The sequence below is a fragment of the Aspergillus ambiguus genome (genome assembly GCF_047715705.1).
Source record: "Aspergillus ambiguus strain CBS 117.58 unplaced genomic scaffold BDV59scaffold_28, whole genome shotgun sequence".
Classification (NCBI taxonomy): domain Eukaryota; kingdom Fungi; phylum Ascomycota; class Eurotiomycetes; order Eurotiales; family Aspergillaceae; genus Aspergillus; species Aspergillus ambiguus.
The window spans coordinates 787-17,048 of NW_027395541.1; the positions used below are offsets into that span (position 1 = coordinate 787).

General features: G+C 48.5%; 5 protein-coding genes across 5 annotated transcripts; 2 read left to right on the forward strand and 3 right to left on the reverse strand.

Moving 5' to 3' along the window:
- Positions 1–456: 456 nt before the first annotated feature.
- BDV59DRAFT_183315 (uncharacterized protein) lies at positions 457–1,647 on the forward strand. Its single transcript, XM_073690477.1, has one exon. The coding sequence runs from the start codon at positions 569–571 to the stop codon at positions 1,559–1,561; it is 993 nt and encodes a 330-aa protein (XP_073545637.1). The 5' UTR covers positions 457–568; the 3' UTR covers positions 1,562–1,647.
- A 660-nt stretch (positions 1,648–2,307) lies between these two features.
- On the reverse strand, positions 2,308–4,479 carry BDV59DRAFT_183316 (uncharacterized protein). The gene is made up of 3 exons (XM_073690478.1): positions 3,364–4,479; positions 3,138–3,299; positions 2,308–3,082 (listed from the first exon to the last, which is right to left on the reverse strand). The coding sequence occupies exons 1-3, from the start codon at positions 3,814–3,816 to the stop codon at positions 2,840–2,842; spliced, it is 858 nt and encodes a 285-aa protein (XP_073545638.1). The 5' UTR covers positions 3,817–4,479; the 3' UTR covers positions 2,308–2,839.
- A 1,856-nt stretch (positions 4,480–6,335) lies between these two features.
- BDV59DRAFT_203879 (nicotinate-nicotinamide nucleotide adenylyltransferase) lies at positions 6,336–7,193 on the forward strand (the record flags this gene model as incomplete). Its single annotated transcript, XM_073694338.1, has 1 exon — positions 6,336–7,193. One exon carries the CDS (start codon positions 6,336–6,338, stop codon positions 7,191–7,193), a length of 858 nt encoding a protein of 285 aa, XP_073545639.1.
- Positions 7,194–7,712: 519 nt separating this feature from the next.
- BDV59DRAFT_203880 (uncharacterized protein) lies at positions 7,713–8,270 on the reverse strand (the record flags this gene model as incomplete). The annotated part of the gene is made up of 1 exon (XM_073694339.1): positions 7,713–8,270. One exon carries the CDS (start codon positions 8,268–8,270, stop codon positions 7,713–7,715), a length of 558 nt encoding a protein of 185 aa, XP_073545640.1.
- Positions 8,271–12,648: 4,378 nt separating this feature from the next.
- On the reverse strand, positions 12,649–14,598 carry BDV59DRAFT_183319 (F-box protein). The gene is made up of 3 exons (XM_073690479.1): positions 14,305–14,598; positions 13,874–14,254; positions 12,649–13,808 (listed from the first exon to the last, which is right to left on the reverse strand). The coding sequence occupies exons 1-3, from the start codon at positions 14,551–14,553 to the stop codon at positions 13,077–13,079; spliced, it is 1,362 nt and encodes a 453-aa protein (XP_073545641.1). The 5' UTR covers positions 14,554–14,598; the 3' UTR covers positions 12,649–13,076.
- Positions 14,599–16,262: the final 1,664 nt, after the last annotated feature.

Consider the following 16,262-nt stretch of genomic DNA (forward strand, 5'->3'; position numbering starts at 1 on the left):
TAGCTATGCATACTAACCTTCTTTTACAAGAAGAAATTAAGAAATTACGAGAAGAAAATAAGCGAAAATATAAGAAAAAGGCAAGACGACAGGGTACACTAGGTAATGATAACTTTTTATCTATACAGGAGGGTCAAAATCGCCTTCAGCAGCTTGATACGCAGTCTAATGAGCAGCCTAATGAAACAACCCCAGTGCCTCGTAAGCGAGCTCCGCAACGCTGCAGTGGCTGTGGAATAGTTGGACATACGATTCGGAATTGCTCTAGGAAATAGCTATCTTTTTATGTATTTAAATAATCAAATCCAATGGAGTTGGTGGTTAAATAGCTTCAAATAGTGGTGGCCGCGGTGAAAATCCGCGGTTCGGTGGTATCCGCGGTTCGGTGGTTGATTACGTTAACTATCCCGGATCTATTATGTAAGCGTCCTATTCACGACTCAACCTTGTGCAAGAATCGCAATATGTTCAACCCTCCGTCAAATCCTCAAACACACAATGCTTAAATGTCTTTAAATTCGAAGCGCAGCGGCCTAGACGATATCCTTGCTGCCTATCACCGCGCATCATGCTCGGCACGCCGAGGCTCCTCAGCGCACACCCCTGGCTCCACACTCTCAAAACAGCGCAATTGCAGCGCATCGCGCAAGCCACGGGCATCCAATCCTCCGGACCCAAGGGCCCCCTCATCCAGCGAATAGAGACAGAGCTCGCAGAATGCAACCCTCACCGGGAGGTGCCCACGGGGCGAAGCCTAAGCATCCTCAGCATCGACATGGGAATTCGCAATCTGGCCTTTGCACACCTGCTCGTGCCAGCCGCCACCCCTCGCACTTCTCCTGACATGGGGGGAGCAGTGCAGCCCATGCTTAATGCCTGGCGTCGGCTCTCCATTGCCGACCTGGCCCCGGCACTGCGTCACGGCCACGGCCACGGCGAGAACCCAAGCAAGGAGAAAGAGGATTTTTCGCCGGGGACGTACGCCCCGCTCGCGTATGCGCTGCTCACGTCCCTGCTGGACACGTACCAGCCAACGCATGTGCTCATTGAGCGGCAGCGGTTCCGCTCTGGGGGCGGGAGTGCGGTGCAGGAATGGACGCTGCGGGTAGGCGTGTTTGAGGGGATGCTGTATGCGGTGTTGTATGCGTTGCGGCAGGAGCGGATGCGTGCGGCGCCAGTTGTTGTGGGGGTTGAGCCGCAGAGGGTGGTGAGGTATTGGGGTGGTGGTACTGGGAAGGGACTTTCTTCCAGGGAGGGGAAGAAGGTCAAGATTGATCTAGTTGGGGGGTGGTTGGATGCTGCAGCTACGGATATGTCTATAGAGATGGGAGGGAAAGTTCGAGTTGCGGAGGAGGACGAGGTACAGCGGTGGGTGGATGGGTATTTGGATCGGTGGAAGGGGAAGAGAGTTCGGAAGGGAGGCTCGATGTCGGGAGATGGAGTGGAGATAGGGAAGCTCGATGATCTGGCGGATTGTCTACTACAGGGTGTGACATGGTTGGAGTGGCAGACAATGCGGGATAGGATTACCCGGGAGGGCGTGGATGCGGTGGGAGTGTAGACTGATTGTTTTGATGTGATACCCTCATGTATGTTTCCATGTTGACATAATCGCGATTTTAGATGCGAATTCACGGTTTCTTCGGCACTCCCTAATCGGTACATAGGAGATAATTAGGATCTATCATAGAAGGATTTTCTATTCTAATGCCGAAGTTAGAAGGCACTCAGGCCCGTGGGGAAGAGTCCCCGACATGTAAATCTCCATTCTTTTTCGCACTGAAGAAGACATCGTAGACAAATCTATGGAGGATGTACTATGATACGGCCAGTTATTATAATGAATATAGTACCTGAGGATAAATTTCTCCTCCTTTGGGATAAAGAGCATAATGATCTATTGACTACCTTTCACATATAAATTTGACTTTTAATTAATATAAAATAGTATAGTTGCTCTCTAGGGCGGTTACTAATTATCCTGTAGCCATGTACGTATGGATTAACTTAGATATTCAGCTTTTGGTGTCCACAGCAATAGCTGGATAAGGTGAATTAGGAGATAAGCACGTCATTAAACTTGTTCAGGATAGAGATATGCTATGGATCACTTAATAATCGCTGTTTTCACGCTCTCAAGATTAGCTCAGAGACATACAATCTCAATCTTACTCTGCCCGAAACTACCAAAAGGCGAATGGTAGCCTGACTGAGGCGAAATATTTTCATTTACACAATACCTGTGCTATGGGTACGAGCTACCAAGGACGCCGGAGACAGATTGCAACAGCCTCAAGTTGACGACGCTTGTTATAAAATATACTTCATTGGAATAACTGCCCTACGAAAAACGGCGTATTCTGACGCAGAAAAGTTTAGCATACTCAACAGCAGACATGCAAACTTGATACTGTAAACCAGACAAAACAATATACTGAAAAATGACATTGGCTGTTTACTACCCCAACCAAATCCATCAACCATCTGGCCATCTGAGATACAGAGATTCGAGAGCGTGTTTTCCCCAGGAAAATGAACGAAAGTGAAAAGAGGAAAATTGTCTTTTGAAAAGGTAGAATCTCACGATCCTGACGAGAAGCGAAAAGAACCACCAGGTCAGACTTGCGTCCTACTGGATAACGGGTAGAAGATAAAGTCTAGATAAGAGAATTGAGGGAACCTCCCCACCGAACAAATTTGTACCAGAAAGATAAAAACAAATAACAAGATGTGCCTCTCGTAGATACGCCAGCGCGTGCCTTTTGCCCCAGAAACTCAATCACAAATGGTCATTTCGTCGGCCTGCAGGATCCGGTATGACCTGGATCGATCGATTGGCTTAGAAACCAGTAGGCAGAGCGAGCTTGCTGCTAGTCAGGAAACCGGTAGGCTTAGCAGCACCGCTGGGGAAGGGAAGAGTGCCGTTGTTGACGAAGGGAGGACGGCCGTGAGGGTGGTTGGGGTGGTGGGGGTGCTCGGGGTGCTCGGGATGCTCAGGGTGCTCGGGGTGCTCGGGGTGAGGGGGATGCTCCGGGTGAGAAGGCTTTCCCTCATCACCAGCACCAGCAGTAGGGGTAGCAGTCTGAGAAATGGTCAGGGATGATGCAGGCCACCGCGGAGAAATTTGAAGTACATACCACAGTGACAGTGTCAGTGACGGTAACAGTAGTGGGAGTGCCGCAACCCTCGCCATTACCCGCGGAGGTGGAGGAAGACACGGGGAGCAGAGTGTAAGTAGAGGTAGAAGCATCCTGCGAAGAGCCAGCAGAGGTAGAAGAGCCCTCAGTGGGGGTGGCGCTCTAGATCGATGATCAGCAAATCGTGTACTATAAGACATGATAGAGGATTCAGGTCACAACATACAGCGTAGATGGTCGAGGTGCTGGTGCCTGTGCGGTGAATGGTGGTGGTAATCACAGAGCGAGAAGAACCAGTTCCCACCGTGTAGGTCAGAGTAACATCCGAAGTACCGGTCAAGGTCTCGGTGGTGACGGGCACGCCAGAGCTGACGCCAGTGCTGAGGATAGCGCTGGAAGTGATGACGGGGGACGAGCTAGCAACCACGGAAGAGGAGGAACCCGCAACCGCAGACGAAGAGGAACCAGGAATGACTGAGGAGGAAGAGCCCACGGCAACCGAGGAAGAGCTCGGGGCAGGGGTAGGGTAGACGAAGATGGAAGAAGTCGAGGGGGTGGTCTGGTTGAAGCCGTTGTTATGGAAGAAGCGGTGGTGACGAGCGGGAGCGTGGGGAGAAGCCTCCGAGCTGGCGGCGAGAGCGGCCACAAGGGCAAAAGAGATCTTGTTGGTGAGCTGCATTGTGATGGGTAGTTGGATGTAGAGCGACAGTCAATGTCTTTTTTTTTTTCTGGAAGGCCGAAGCAGAAAGGGTTTGATGATAAACCGAGGGAGAGACGAGAAAGAGAACGAGATATGCGAAGTCTATTCGCAGATAGAAGCAGAAGATGGGTAAAGAGTGACGTGAAAGGCAGTAAGGAATGATGTCTCTGACACGGGGGGGGAAGAAAGAATAGGGAGGAATGGGCCAGATAGGTCGGAGAAGGAGGGTTAATAAAGCGGGCGAGGGAGGAGGAATGCCAGAAATTAAGGGAAGAGGGAAAGGAGCAAGAATAAGCTTGTTTGATTAATTCTGGATACTGCGAGAGAAGTATCTGATACACACACGCTGCAGCTCGAGTTCCTACTGGGTGGTACAGGATCATACTACCGGTATACCAGCAGGAGACGGAGGTAACTGTGGGGACAGCCAGCCGGACGGGACATTGGAACCCTCTGGGAGGTCACGGAAGATTCACGGCGAGAATCAGTCGACATCGTGAGGATTAATTAGAATTCATCTATTTTTCTGATCGGGTTTTTGGACGTTTTGATGCCAGCGGGTCCAGGCACCGTGCTGTCATTGGCGGGGCAGCCATCAGAGACCCACCTGATCGAGTGGCGCGGACGGCCATTGGTCCGCGATGTAGTTTAATCTCGCTGCGTGCCTCGAGTGGGTTGATTAATATTATTATCGATTGATTCTGTCGCTGATGATGATTCCGCTCATGCGTTGCCAATAGGAAGATTTCACCTGCAATATCATGCAAGGACTTTATCGTTCGCATCGTCTGAAAGTCCTGAATGATCAGTCCTACCTCAACGGCGTCAACGCCAGTGCAACCGACTAGAACCGACAGTCATGGGTCATTCCCGCCTGGATCCGTTGATTGTGGCGGTGGTCGAGAATTAGGCAACTTAATATCCAGCCCGTGGTGGGAATCGTGCCAATCTACGTGGAGGCGTCGTGGAGATGACACCCAACCTTGGTTTCGTCCATAGTCCAAGATAATTCTGTCCAAATATACGACCGAGAATTCGGACGTGTCAAAGTGATAAGGTATTGATACCGAGTGGCTTGATGGTACGCCTCTCCCGTCGGCTTCTATACGGTTGTTCTACATTCCACGGAGGGGCGTTAGTCCCACGGATTCCCAAGCGAGAGACAAATGTCTTGGTTTTGACCACCTATAGCCGTCGCTAGAATAATACTTTGTACTGCGTAGAGGGGCAAAAAAACAAAAAGACACACAAACAAACCAACCAAAAAAAAAGGGCTAGTAACCAAACATCGCAGATCCATCATGATCATCCGCAACGGCCAATGATCCCAAGACGAGACAGAGGAGAAGTTGAAAAAAAAAAAAATAAACAGAGAAATTGTAGTGGAGCACCCGCAGGGTCTAGACATTTCCACCGTATTCCTGTACGACGTCATACGCGGGACACTTCACAAGACGAGACCTGTCCGTCCTCTCCATTGTCGACAGAAGTCTTCCCAGAGCATCCGAGGATGCTGCTCGGGGTATATTACCACTCTCATGAGGGTCTTGCAGACAGAATTGATGTGTTCCTGGGTCATCCCTGGTTCTTCTGCCTCGTCTCCGAAACCAACACCGCCGGTGTTTCAGTCTGAGGGTGCTCGGATCCCACACTTGATGAACAGCCCCTCGCAGTGCCGACTCATCGGCTTTCGCCTGCACGGTTCTTGGGTTACCGGGAAAAGTAAAAAAACCAGGGCGATGCAGCGGCAGAGGCATTCATTCGCACACAAGGGAAAGGAGAGGATCCTTCCTCGCTCCTCGCCATTGTTCATCCTGCAAGTCCGTCTGTTTCACACCCATAGAAGTACTATGTACCAGCTCCTTTCACCCCTCACGTCGGCTCGGACTTGTGAACGGATGATCGGTCTCTCGCATGCCGACAACACGGCACTTGATGGCGAGATTCCCCAGGTCATGTTTCAGCTTGATACCACCAAAATCGAGCTTCCCTCGAGGGAGATCCAGAAGGGTCCCTGATGCGATGTGATTGAGATCAGCCTTGAATTAATCTAACTGTCACCACGTTGGACCACTGCCGCGCTCTTGGGAGCTCACTGACCACCGTCTAAACGCGGCCCGCGATGTCACCCGGATGGAGGCCCTTCCACGTCCCTGACGGCAAGGAAATCTATCAGAAGTGCAAGAGCTGCGTGATGCAATGGCGTTACTTAAAGAAAATGTAAAATCACGGAGGATTAAGAGGAGGGGTGGATTTGGATGGCTTGGACCCTGCAGCCGTCCTGCCGCCATGGGGAATTTCACCGCCACCGCCAACCGTGGAAACTCCGATTCCCCCCAATTCTGCCCCCACCGTCTGCCGCTTCACAATCCAAGCATTGCCCTTGCTTCTCGCGCCGCATTGCCCCGTTCCTGTTGGCCAATTCTTCCGGTTGTTATTATCATCGTCAGCTTTCAGCCCGTGCTTCCTTCCTCTCGGCTTCCCGGCCGCCATAAAACATGACGTCTCCCTCGTTCCAGACTCTCCGCACACAGTATAGTTCCGGCCTACGCCGTTTCATCACATCAGCCAGGAATTTCGAGATCCTCAGCTCGCTCCCATCCGATCATTCTCGCCAGTCCATACCGCCGCCTGAAGTCTTGTACGTACTGGACTCGTCCTTCAACCCTCCCACGCTCGCGCACCGCACGATCGCAAGCTCGGCTGTCTTAGACAACCCCAGCACGCCTTCCCGGCTTCTCCTCCTCCTGGCAACGCAAAATGCAGATAAGCCTTCCAAACCGGCCCTGTTCGAGGACCGTCTGGCTATGATGGAGCTCTTCGCTCGGGATCTCCTTGCATATCTTGGAGCCTCCCTGTCGGCCGCGACCTCCCCGCAGCTTCCGGAGATCGATATTGGGGTGACGAAGAAACCGTACTTTGTGGACAAGGCTGCAGAGATAGAATCGTCGGGCGTCTATCCGTCGTCGCCGGAACAGGTCCATCTCACCGGGTATGATACGCTGATTCGGATCTTCAACCCCAAATACTATCCTCCCGAACATACCCTCCAGCCCCTGGGTCCATTCCTCTCTCAACATCGCCTTCGAGTCACCATGCGCCCAGACAGTGACTGGGGCTCCCAAGACGAACAGAAGGCCTTCCTTCTCAACATGGCGCAAGGAGGGATGGAGGCCGATGGTGGGAAACGGGAATGGGCCCAGCGCATCCAACTCGTAGAAGGGAAGAGACCCGGAGAAAAGTCGGTTAGCTCGACAAAGGCCCGAGAGGCAATACGGGAGAATCCTCAGGAGCTCGACTCTCTGGTTCCCCCGGTTGTGAGGGATTTTATCGTATCTGAACGGCCGTATGAGTAATCTTGTTGACGACAGCGGTACGTGCTCCTGAGCCGGAGTACATCCATTTATCGAAGCCGCAGATAATGCATAGTCTCACTAGCCATTTGACCTTCATCTATTAGCGGAATTTTCAGCGATAACATCGAGTTTTCTCTCAATTTAATATCGAAACGGATATCTCTTACCAAATACAAGAAACCAACTATAACATACGTCTGTTCTTAGAACATCCTAGAAAGGCCATAGATCAACACGTGCATTCGTAGCTGCGCATGTTTTCTATCAAAAGTCAAGGAACTTCTATCTTAGAGGGATCGATCAGCTCTCAAGTCGTGTCTGAGCATTGTTCGTGTCCGATGGATGTGCCGCTTGGCTGCCGTAGGCAAATTTTTTATATGAGATCGTACACCTGGAGGATACTGCCATATATTTTTTATAACGAGCTTGATATTTGTCTGTTCTCCTTCATGGTGAACTCTACCTTACTTCAGCGCACTAGCACATTGCCCATAGCCTTCCCATCAGAGACCCCTCGAATCAGCAGTTATACGACATCTTTAAGCCAACTGTCCCACTCTGCGCAAATCCAACACTAGTAGCATCTGAATATCCCTTCGAAATGCTCAACCTGTACGTCATAACATTCGCACAGGCAAAGCTATTGATCACTCTAGTTGTGGTCTGACTCGCGCTCGACTCAAACTTCACCGAGCCCACCATTGCAATTGGCGCTGGACAATAGCTCCAGCTGATGTCAATTCCCCTTGGTGAACGACTGAGCGGACCAGCCACAGAGAAGACCTCGACCGGTGCCAGTCCGACGGTATTTACAGGTGTACCGGCCGGGAAGCTGTAGGAGAGCGTGCAGCCCCAGCTACCCTGTGGTATCTTGAATTCGATAAACATGTCCTCTTTCTGTACCCCACCAGCCTTTTGAGAGATACGGAAGTCTGGGAGGTAGGATTGGACGGGTTGGGCCTCAGAGACGCGGGCGAAGGCAGGAGAGACCGTCGTGCAGGCCGAAGCGGCAGGAGACGCGATTATAAGTGTCGCGAGAGAGGCAATAACAATATATGCTAATTTGAAGAAATGCATGTTGATTTAATTCTTTGGATGATATCTGCATAAAAGAATAATAAATAATTGTGGGATGGTTTGGAAGAATCTGTGTTGGGCCGGCACTGCTATATATAATCTTCAGCCGGAGGCAGAAAGCAACAAGGAAACTACAATGACAAACTAGAGCAGCTCTATCAGAAGTGAGACATCGACTATCGAGACTTGTCGGGAAGCAAACGATATTGGGCGTGAATACGAATACCAAGGCCTGGTTGTCTGTCAAAGTCTAAACCGAATCCACGATGGCTGCCTTAGACCGTCATATATGGCGGTGTTTCAGTCTTGACAATCAGAGAATGTATATGCTATATCAATCGCTATTACACGTGGGTAGGTCTCAGTCAATGAGGCTGATTACTTCAGGCGTGTTTCCAGATATTGGCTTGATGCCGTGGATGAGGCGTTCTACACTTCGTATTCAATATATTTCTCCGCAGCCAGCTCGTAAGAGAACAGTCGTTTGACCTGTATTAGCGGGTACTCTGAGGATCTTAAATAAAATAAAGTAGTAGACCCTATGATGTATTGTGTCATATAAACCGTGACTTCGAGCCTGTAAATTTGTTGACGAATTTATCACTTTCTTTAAAGTGATATGATATGTTTTACCCACTTGTATATTAGGATCAAAGGGAGCTTTTTACGTTGAATAAGACTATAGAAAACACGAGGTACTCAATGAAGGAGTCAGACATGTGCGTAAGAATCCTATGACTAAATACATGTCTTAGCCACAAGATTGGATTCGAACATTACGTCGTATTGCCTCTCGAAAGCCATAGCAATTTATAGCTTAATCGGAATTGCTTAAGCCGTATGTTAGCACATCCAAAAAAATCAGCTGATCTAAGCCTTGTTTTCATTAGTTGTATCTTAGTTGTATCGACTATGACTGCAACAAATGACCATTGTTCATCAGATACATCACTGCCCGATATATTGCCTTCTTCGAGCGAAACCCCCTGGTAGAAAAAACTTGTAGCGCGCTAGTGAGATGGTGGGGGACAAAATATGAACGTTCTTTGCAGCGACTTAATGCTTTGGTCTAGGAAGGCGTTTTGGAACGACGGTAACTGTCCCCGTTAATGCTATTATTGATTCCCCCACATTTGTTTTAGTCTGTCAATATATATATATTCAAGCCTGGGAATCGCATTAACATCATCATGCCAGGAGGGGGTACTGCGCATAACTTTATTCCAGAGCGGAGTCATATACATTGCACTGCCCATTCTAAAACACTGGCCGAAATGGAATCTCTGAAGGCTCGCGTCGAAAGCTGCTTCAAGGGAGTGACCATTGCCACTGGACGTACTCTTAGATTGACTATGCCGTAACTTTTACCTCCACCTTTTCTCTGAGACTCTCTGGTTTCCACTCCAAAACTTGGCTGACAGGTAAAAATCAAGGATGGAGCCATACACAGATCTTAGGCCTAACAAAGCGATTTGTGCAAAATCTTCGCGTTTCATGGGTACTTTGGGTTATAACTTTCTTTGTGACTTGACTAATGGACTCCCATCCTGTTTTTTATACAAGGATACCATCAAAATCTTCACCAAGTCAATGAAGCATACAGAAAAGCGTAAATATCTAGGCCGACATAGACAAGCAATCGCTTTCTTATTGAATAAATGAATGATAGGTGTCAACGTATCTACACAATAGAAAACAGGACCTTAGACACGGTTTAGGATATCTGAATGAGAAATTTGCTCATGTGCACCCAACATTGCGTATATTGGGGGAAGCCAAACCTATTCAACTTCAGGTATACGGATAGGAGGGATTAGTACGAAATATCCATGGGCAACTAGCTCTGTTGGTTTTCACAGAATGCAGAACTGCTCAGATAGGACCTGTTTAATTGCATGACAGGGAAGAATATGTTTATTAAGCCACTGGCGTCGATAGCTTGGTGAAATATCTTGAACAGCCCAGTGTCACAAGAAGACCGTCAAGTATGGATATGGTGCTTAGCTTCAACATCAACAAGATGTTTTCCGGCATCCGTTCGTGGCGTAGTAGTACTATTCTTGTTTGCTGAGCATTTGAATGCTTGTGAAAAACGCTACCTTGAGTTTCGCGTTTTCTCCACTGAAAACCGTTCTCAATCTGGTGATGATTTATCGCAAAAAAATAACATACATTTGCCTAATTATCCGTACTTTGAGGGTCTTTGGTGTTAGAAGCAAAACAAAAAGAATTTCATGGTGATGTCTTCAATAGACATGGCTGCTGTGATCAAGCCTATGGTATTATTAACAAAAGAGTTTTCAGAAAGCATATGGGAAACTGAAACAGCTTCACAAAGATACAAAAGATCTATGATTATGCCTGCAGCATGCTACCTTGAAAACTCTGGTTTGTCGGAGAGACTTTAGGTTCTGTCTTTCGGTATTCGTTGTTCATAGAATTTGTGGCTCCGGAACAAGAAACTGTAGTGCCACCAGATATATAAAGTGCTAATCCACTTCATAAAGTGGGTTTTATGGAAAAGAGAAATCTGAAATCAGAGTCTTCATACAACACTCACATAGTCCGCCGGATGACAAGTATGCCGCGTACAGCGTCAAAATCACTTCATATTCCAGAGCTCTTTGCCGGAGTCATGTTGGGAGAGCCAGTCTCTAACCCGCATGAGTCCACTATTGGGGCTCAGGCCAATGCATGGACTAGAGAGTACGTCAAATAAATCACCAACTATGGGAGAAACAACCTAACAGTCCCAGGATAATGAAAATGAATGAGAAAACCGGGGAGATTTTGAACAAGGCTGGCTTTGCCCACTTAATTAGTCTGTCAGCTCCTAAGGCAGATGCGGAGGCATTTCGCACGGGTTGCGACTGGTGCATCTGGGTAAGTTTATTCTGTGAAGTTACTGTTTCTAACGTTGAGGTAATACGTGTCTAGGCCTTTTTGTTTGACGACCGTGAGTCACGTATCTGAGGTACCATATAAGCGCTTACAACAATAAGAGTTCGATGAAGGCCGGTTGAAAGATAGAACTATCGAGGCCGCAGAAGAAATAATAGCCACGTTGGCAATATTAGACGATACGCATCCACCTGTGGACCCCAAGCTCTATCCATTGAGGCATATATTCCAAACTACATGGAATCGATTCCAACAGGTACATAACCAAACAATAGTCTGCTAGTATCATTTGCATAGCTGATTAATAATAATGAACGGAGGTGCCCTTCTCATGGTATGAAATCTTCTGGAAATTCTGGGCACATACTCATAGTTCGGATGTTAAAAATGGAGCATTATGCTGACTTATTTGATGAAGAGCTTCAGCAACGTTGGAAGACAGTCCATCGGAAGGCCTTGTTTGGTATACTCCAGCAAGTCAATATATGCCAGACCGAAACTGGATCAAAGATATCCACTAGCGATTATATGCGAATTCGACGGGATTCCATTGGCGCTGATGTTTGTTCACTTTAGTTGAGTAAGTTTCCACTTGTCATATAATGGACTACTCACATTGAGAGACGTCATATTTCATCGTGTCTAGATGGTTGCATGGAATACAGCTATCACAAGATGTGCTGGATCATCCTTTGATGGTCGCCATTATACACTCTGGGCAGGACCTTCAATGGCTGTAGGGAAACCAAAACCGGTTCCTAATACAGAACAGATAGAACTGTGGCTAACGTTAGTACCACTCCTTTAGGGTAAATGATATTTTGTCATACAAAAAAGACCAGGTAACCTGCTATCTGACCGCCATTTTCTTATTAACCTTTCGAATTTAAAAAGGAGATGAACGTGGAACACAATTTTATTTGCCTGTTGAGACGACAGGGGTACTCTGAGCAAGAGGCAATAGATAAGATAGGAGATATCATGGAGGATAGACACAGTGCCTGGAAAGAGGCATTGGCAAATCTGCCCTCTTGGGGTGAGCAGGTGGATCAGCAAGTTGGTAGATATATCGAGGCGTGCCGCGACGCTACCCGAGCTAATCTTTACTGGAGGTATGCCTTTAAGAGGTTTCATAATGGCCTACTAACTTGTCCTATAGCCTGAAAGGGGGTAGATATTTGAGTTCGGAAGAGACGAACCTTGTGCAAACAAGGACATTAGATATTTTTTAGGAGTACGTGAAATTTGCGCACTTATGCTTGCTAACTGCGACGTGTCCTCTGTTTTCTTCACATATAGATAATTATAGGTGAAGCTAAAGCACTTGATGATTTTAAAGACTATAGTTACTGAAAAACTACCCTTCCTCTCGCTTGCATTCGCATTACCAGCCCTTTAAGATTACACAGCATTTTGTCTTAAAGGACAGCGTCGCCCGCCCACACATCTATTTCGTGCAATGCTTTCAAAGTATGAACAGGCCTCCAAAGGGTTTGATTTCTCGGATAACACCTTACAATAAAAAGCAGAGCGGCATAATGAGGCATGGTGAAGTAGTCTAGACATACCATGTTTTGCCATCCAGACGGCAGAAGCTATCCCGAAACTATTAGGATCATATTGTGAAACAATATGAGGAGTGGATACAGACAGCTAGAGAATCGGAGGAGAGAGAGGAGATGGTCTGATAGTTGCGAAAGCTGACAGGTTGTGGCCATTCGATACTAGATAGACAATAAGAACGGTCCTGCATAATTCGACTCGAAATTCTGCGACTTGGTAGGAAAGGTCTGTCTCGCTGCATGTACAGGATAGGACTGTGGTAAGTAATGTTCACACTCTCCATCAACATGAAGTGCACCAAACTTTCACGCCTACGCTTCTGACACTTTGTGTATCAACGATTCACCATCTCCGATCAGAAACCAAGTCCTTCACATTAGACCCATCATCCATAGTGTAATTCTCCTGCACCGTCTGCCCCAACTTCTGCAGGAGCATGCGCAGCGCCTCCTGGTCTTCTCTATCGCATTCGGGGCTTACTCGTTCACCCTCCTGTAGGGTATGATTCCGAACTATGTAGCAGCTGGGGCCGTATCCATCATAACAGGTCATGTAGCGGTTGATGAACAGGCCCACGCGGATATCCTCCTCCTTTTCGAAGGGCGCCCCGTAGCGCCATCTACCGGAACCCATGGTGAATCGTCGCAGATTCGGTAGCTTTTCCGCGAAGGTGTGGAAGAGATGGTGCCATCGCCTATCCCAGAAGCGGAAGTACTTGCGCTCCAAGAATTGACTATCGTCGCGACGGAACCCTGTTTCGTCCTTGGAGATTGCGCAGCGGCCTAGGTTTTCCTCGTAGATCGCCACATCGTAGAGGACGGCGCAGTCGTCGAAGAATAACTCTTCTAGAGTCGCGGCATGCGACAGGATCCATTCAACTTGGGAGTCGTCCGAAAATGTGTAATTTCCAAGGGATAGGGATTTAAGATGGGGGAAGTGAATTCCACTGAGGTCGAGCTTAGGATAGAAGCCGAAGTAGTCCTGGCCTACGAGACTGAGGTGTTGCAGCGAGTTGGCCGCTGGGGCTAGCCAGGTCGAGGGGAGCTCCTGATAAAATTTGTGCGGCTCTGGGCGCTATAGAAGGGATGAGCATGGATATGTGTCCGGTTAGATCCGAGGATGGGAAGTGTTGTATGTACCTCAATGTCATGCTCTGGGGCGGCTTCGTTGTACTCGGATACGATGGTCAGCCGTAGCGTCTCCAGCGAGGGCAGGATATTGGCGAGAATCTCCCGCGTCTTTTCACTGCGAGGATTATCCACCTGAAGATTTCGGATCGCCAACTCCTTCAATGGCAGTTTCAATGACGCTACCATAGAGAAGAACCTGTCCAAGGCGCGGAAGCGAAAGGCGGGGCTGTGGGGATATGATGATTCCCAGTACTCTGTCTCTGCACCGTAGTTCCGGTCGAGGCGCAGAACGGCGCTTCGGAGATTGTCGAATTCTTTCACCCGGGGGAGGAGCGTGTCCCATCTTTTGGGCCATTCGGCTTCTGGTTGCTGATCAGCATCATCGGGGTCCTATCCTGCGTCAACAGCCGCGCATTAGGCCCACTTGGTGCAGCCCTTACGAAATCTTGGTCTAATGTGTTGATGTAGATCTTTCTGGGCAGTTCGCGTTGCTGAGGGTCGTCCAGCAGACTTTCCATCCGGTCACAGCTCTGGTCATCGGGAAATAGCCGCACCGTGTGGAATAGTTTGGCAGTGGTCGCTGGACGCAGGGTACGGCATGTCAGTCGTAGCGACTTAAGCGACGGCTGGTCCACATGGCGGACTATGAGACGGAAAAGCTCCGGGGGAAGGTGAAGGAAGGAAGTCATGGTGCTGGTGTGGTTGTTGAGTGGAGAATCATGGGCAAGACAGACAACCTACCCAGTAAATATGTAGTTTGTCTCCCGGTGCATTGAGCTCCTTAATCTAGGCGGGGACTAGGCTGCCATGGGCGTCTGCCTGGGAATCGCCGGAGGCTCTTGGCTTTTAGGTGGCGTCGTTGTAAGGCCACCGATAGCGCCTGAGTTTAGACAGTGCCAGTTAGACTGAGACCTCGGCTAACGTTCCCTCCTCTCGGTCTCGCCCCTGGACACACGGGCATCATGGCCTTTTTTTGAACTGAGTGAAGATACCTGGGGCTGGGTCGTCTACCGCACAACGTATGCCTCCAACCCGCCTTCCACAGGGCCATCGAAATCATCACATCCTGGACCCAAAATGGGGTGTATCGTGAACTATGCGACAGCGGCGTCAACAATGCCGATCCCACGCTCAACAACCAGCTCTGGGAGCGCCGCCTGTTAACCGTGATCGGGGATGCCGCCACGCTGGATGAAGGTGTGGGTGTTTTTTACTAAGTATATCCGCCGACAGAGCGGCCTGTCAACTCGACTATTCCATAGGGTACGACCTGGAAAAATGACCCCCACCAAGTAGAGCACACGAAAAGGCTGATTAATACGAAACGACCCCCAGCCTGATCACGAGCTATATAGAAAGGAACGTATTTTGGGTTCTCCATGGATGTCCGCGCTTGATGAGCTTCTTTTGTCATAAATCAACTCGGTGCCCTTTTTTCGGCTGCTCGAGAAGCTGAGGAATGTCCACTTCTTTAGACTTCGGTTCTTTAAAAGGGCCCAAACATACGTCCAGATTCACGCCTGCAGATTCAAACGATTGCGCCAGGGGAGGTGGCGGTGTCCATGGACTGGCAGGTATAACGTTTTGTGTTCTAGTGTCCAATGTCCATTCGGGCGAGTGGATCGACACTGAATAGCCAATTGGGTTTGCATATTCTGGTAGTCAGTTGCACTGGCTTCCCTGTTGGGGTCTCTGACTTTCTGAAGCGTGGGTGACTGGGATTCCAAATTTATTGCCTCATCCCAAGGCAGAACCAGGGAATCGGGACGAACTTTGTTCGCGGCTTGTAGCTTTGGTAAGAACGTCTTCAACCAACGAATAAATGTGTCAAAAAGAGATTTCGACTGACTTCGACAAACCTTGGCCCTTTTGGTTCTTAATCGGGAAAGCTTTATCAAAAGCCTATTTCAGTGACGAGCAACAGCTTAAGTGGCTAAAGGCTGTTCGGGTTGGAAATCAAGACTTCATTGCATTCATTAGCACTCAAGGAGAGTATATCTCGGTTCTGGAGGAATTGAGCCGCGACAAAGAAAAGCCCTGGGTGGTTGAAGTCGATTTCTCGAAACCTGTTCCAGGTGAAAATTTGAAAGCATTCTGGAAGCCAGTTCGAGAAATTATATGCCAAAGAGTTTGTGAGTGTGAGTGCTCAACGTCAAAAAATTTTATAAAATACTACCTAACTATTTAAACGAGCAGGGCTCGAATTTTCTAAGAGCAAAACAAAAAAGCAAGAGATAAACGTGCCTCCCCCTGAACTGTAAACTCTGCTCCATCGCGAGCATCTTGATCTTTTCTGAATCTAGCCGAGTTAGACAAGCTCTCTTGTTGGCATGAATGGCCTTCTGTGGACCAGGTAAAGTTTTAGAGTAATGCCAAGAACTGTACCCTCTCTTCTTAG

Coding starts and splice junctions, on each gene's coding strand:
- BDV59DRAFT_183315 (XM_073690477.1), top strand. CDS start 569: ATGCTCGGCACGCCGAGGCTCCTCAGCGCACACCCCTGGCTCCACACT.
- BDV59DRAFT_183316 (XM_073690478.1), bottom strand. CDS start 3,816: ATGCAGCTCACCAACAAGATCTCTTTTGCCCTTGTGGCCGCTCTCGCC. Junction 3,300..3,363: donor GCACCTCGACCATCTACGCT/GTATGTTGTGAC, acceptor TCATCGATCTAG/AGCGCCACCCCCACTGAGGG. Junction 3,083..3,137: donor TCACTGACACTGTCACTGTG/GTATGTACTTCA, acceptor ACCATTTCTCAG/ACTGCTACCCCTACTGCTGG.
- BDV59DRAFT_183319 (XM_073690479.1), bottom strand. CDS start 14,553: ATGACTTCCTTCCTTCACCTTCCCCCGGAGCTTTTCCGTCTCATAGTC. Junction 14,255..14,304: donor ACACATTAGACCAAGATTTC/GTAAGGGCTGCA, acceptor GACGCAGGATAG/GACCCCGATGATGCTGATCA. Junction 13,809..13,873: donor CCCCAGAGCATGACATTGAG/GTACATACAACA, acceptor TCCCTTCTATAG/CGCCCAGAGCCGCACAAATT.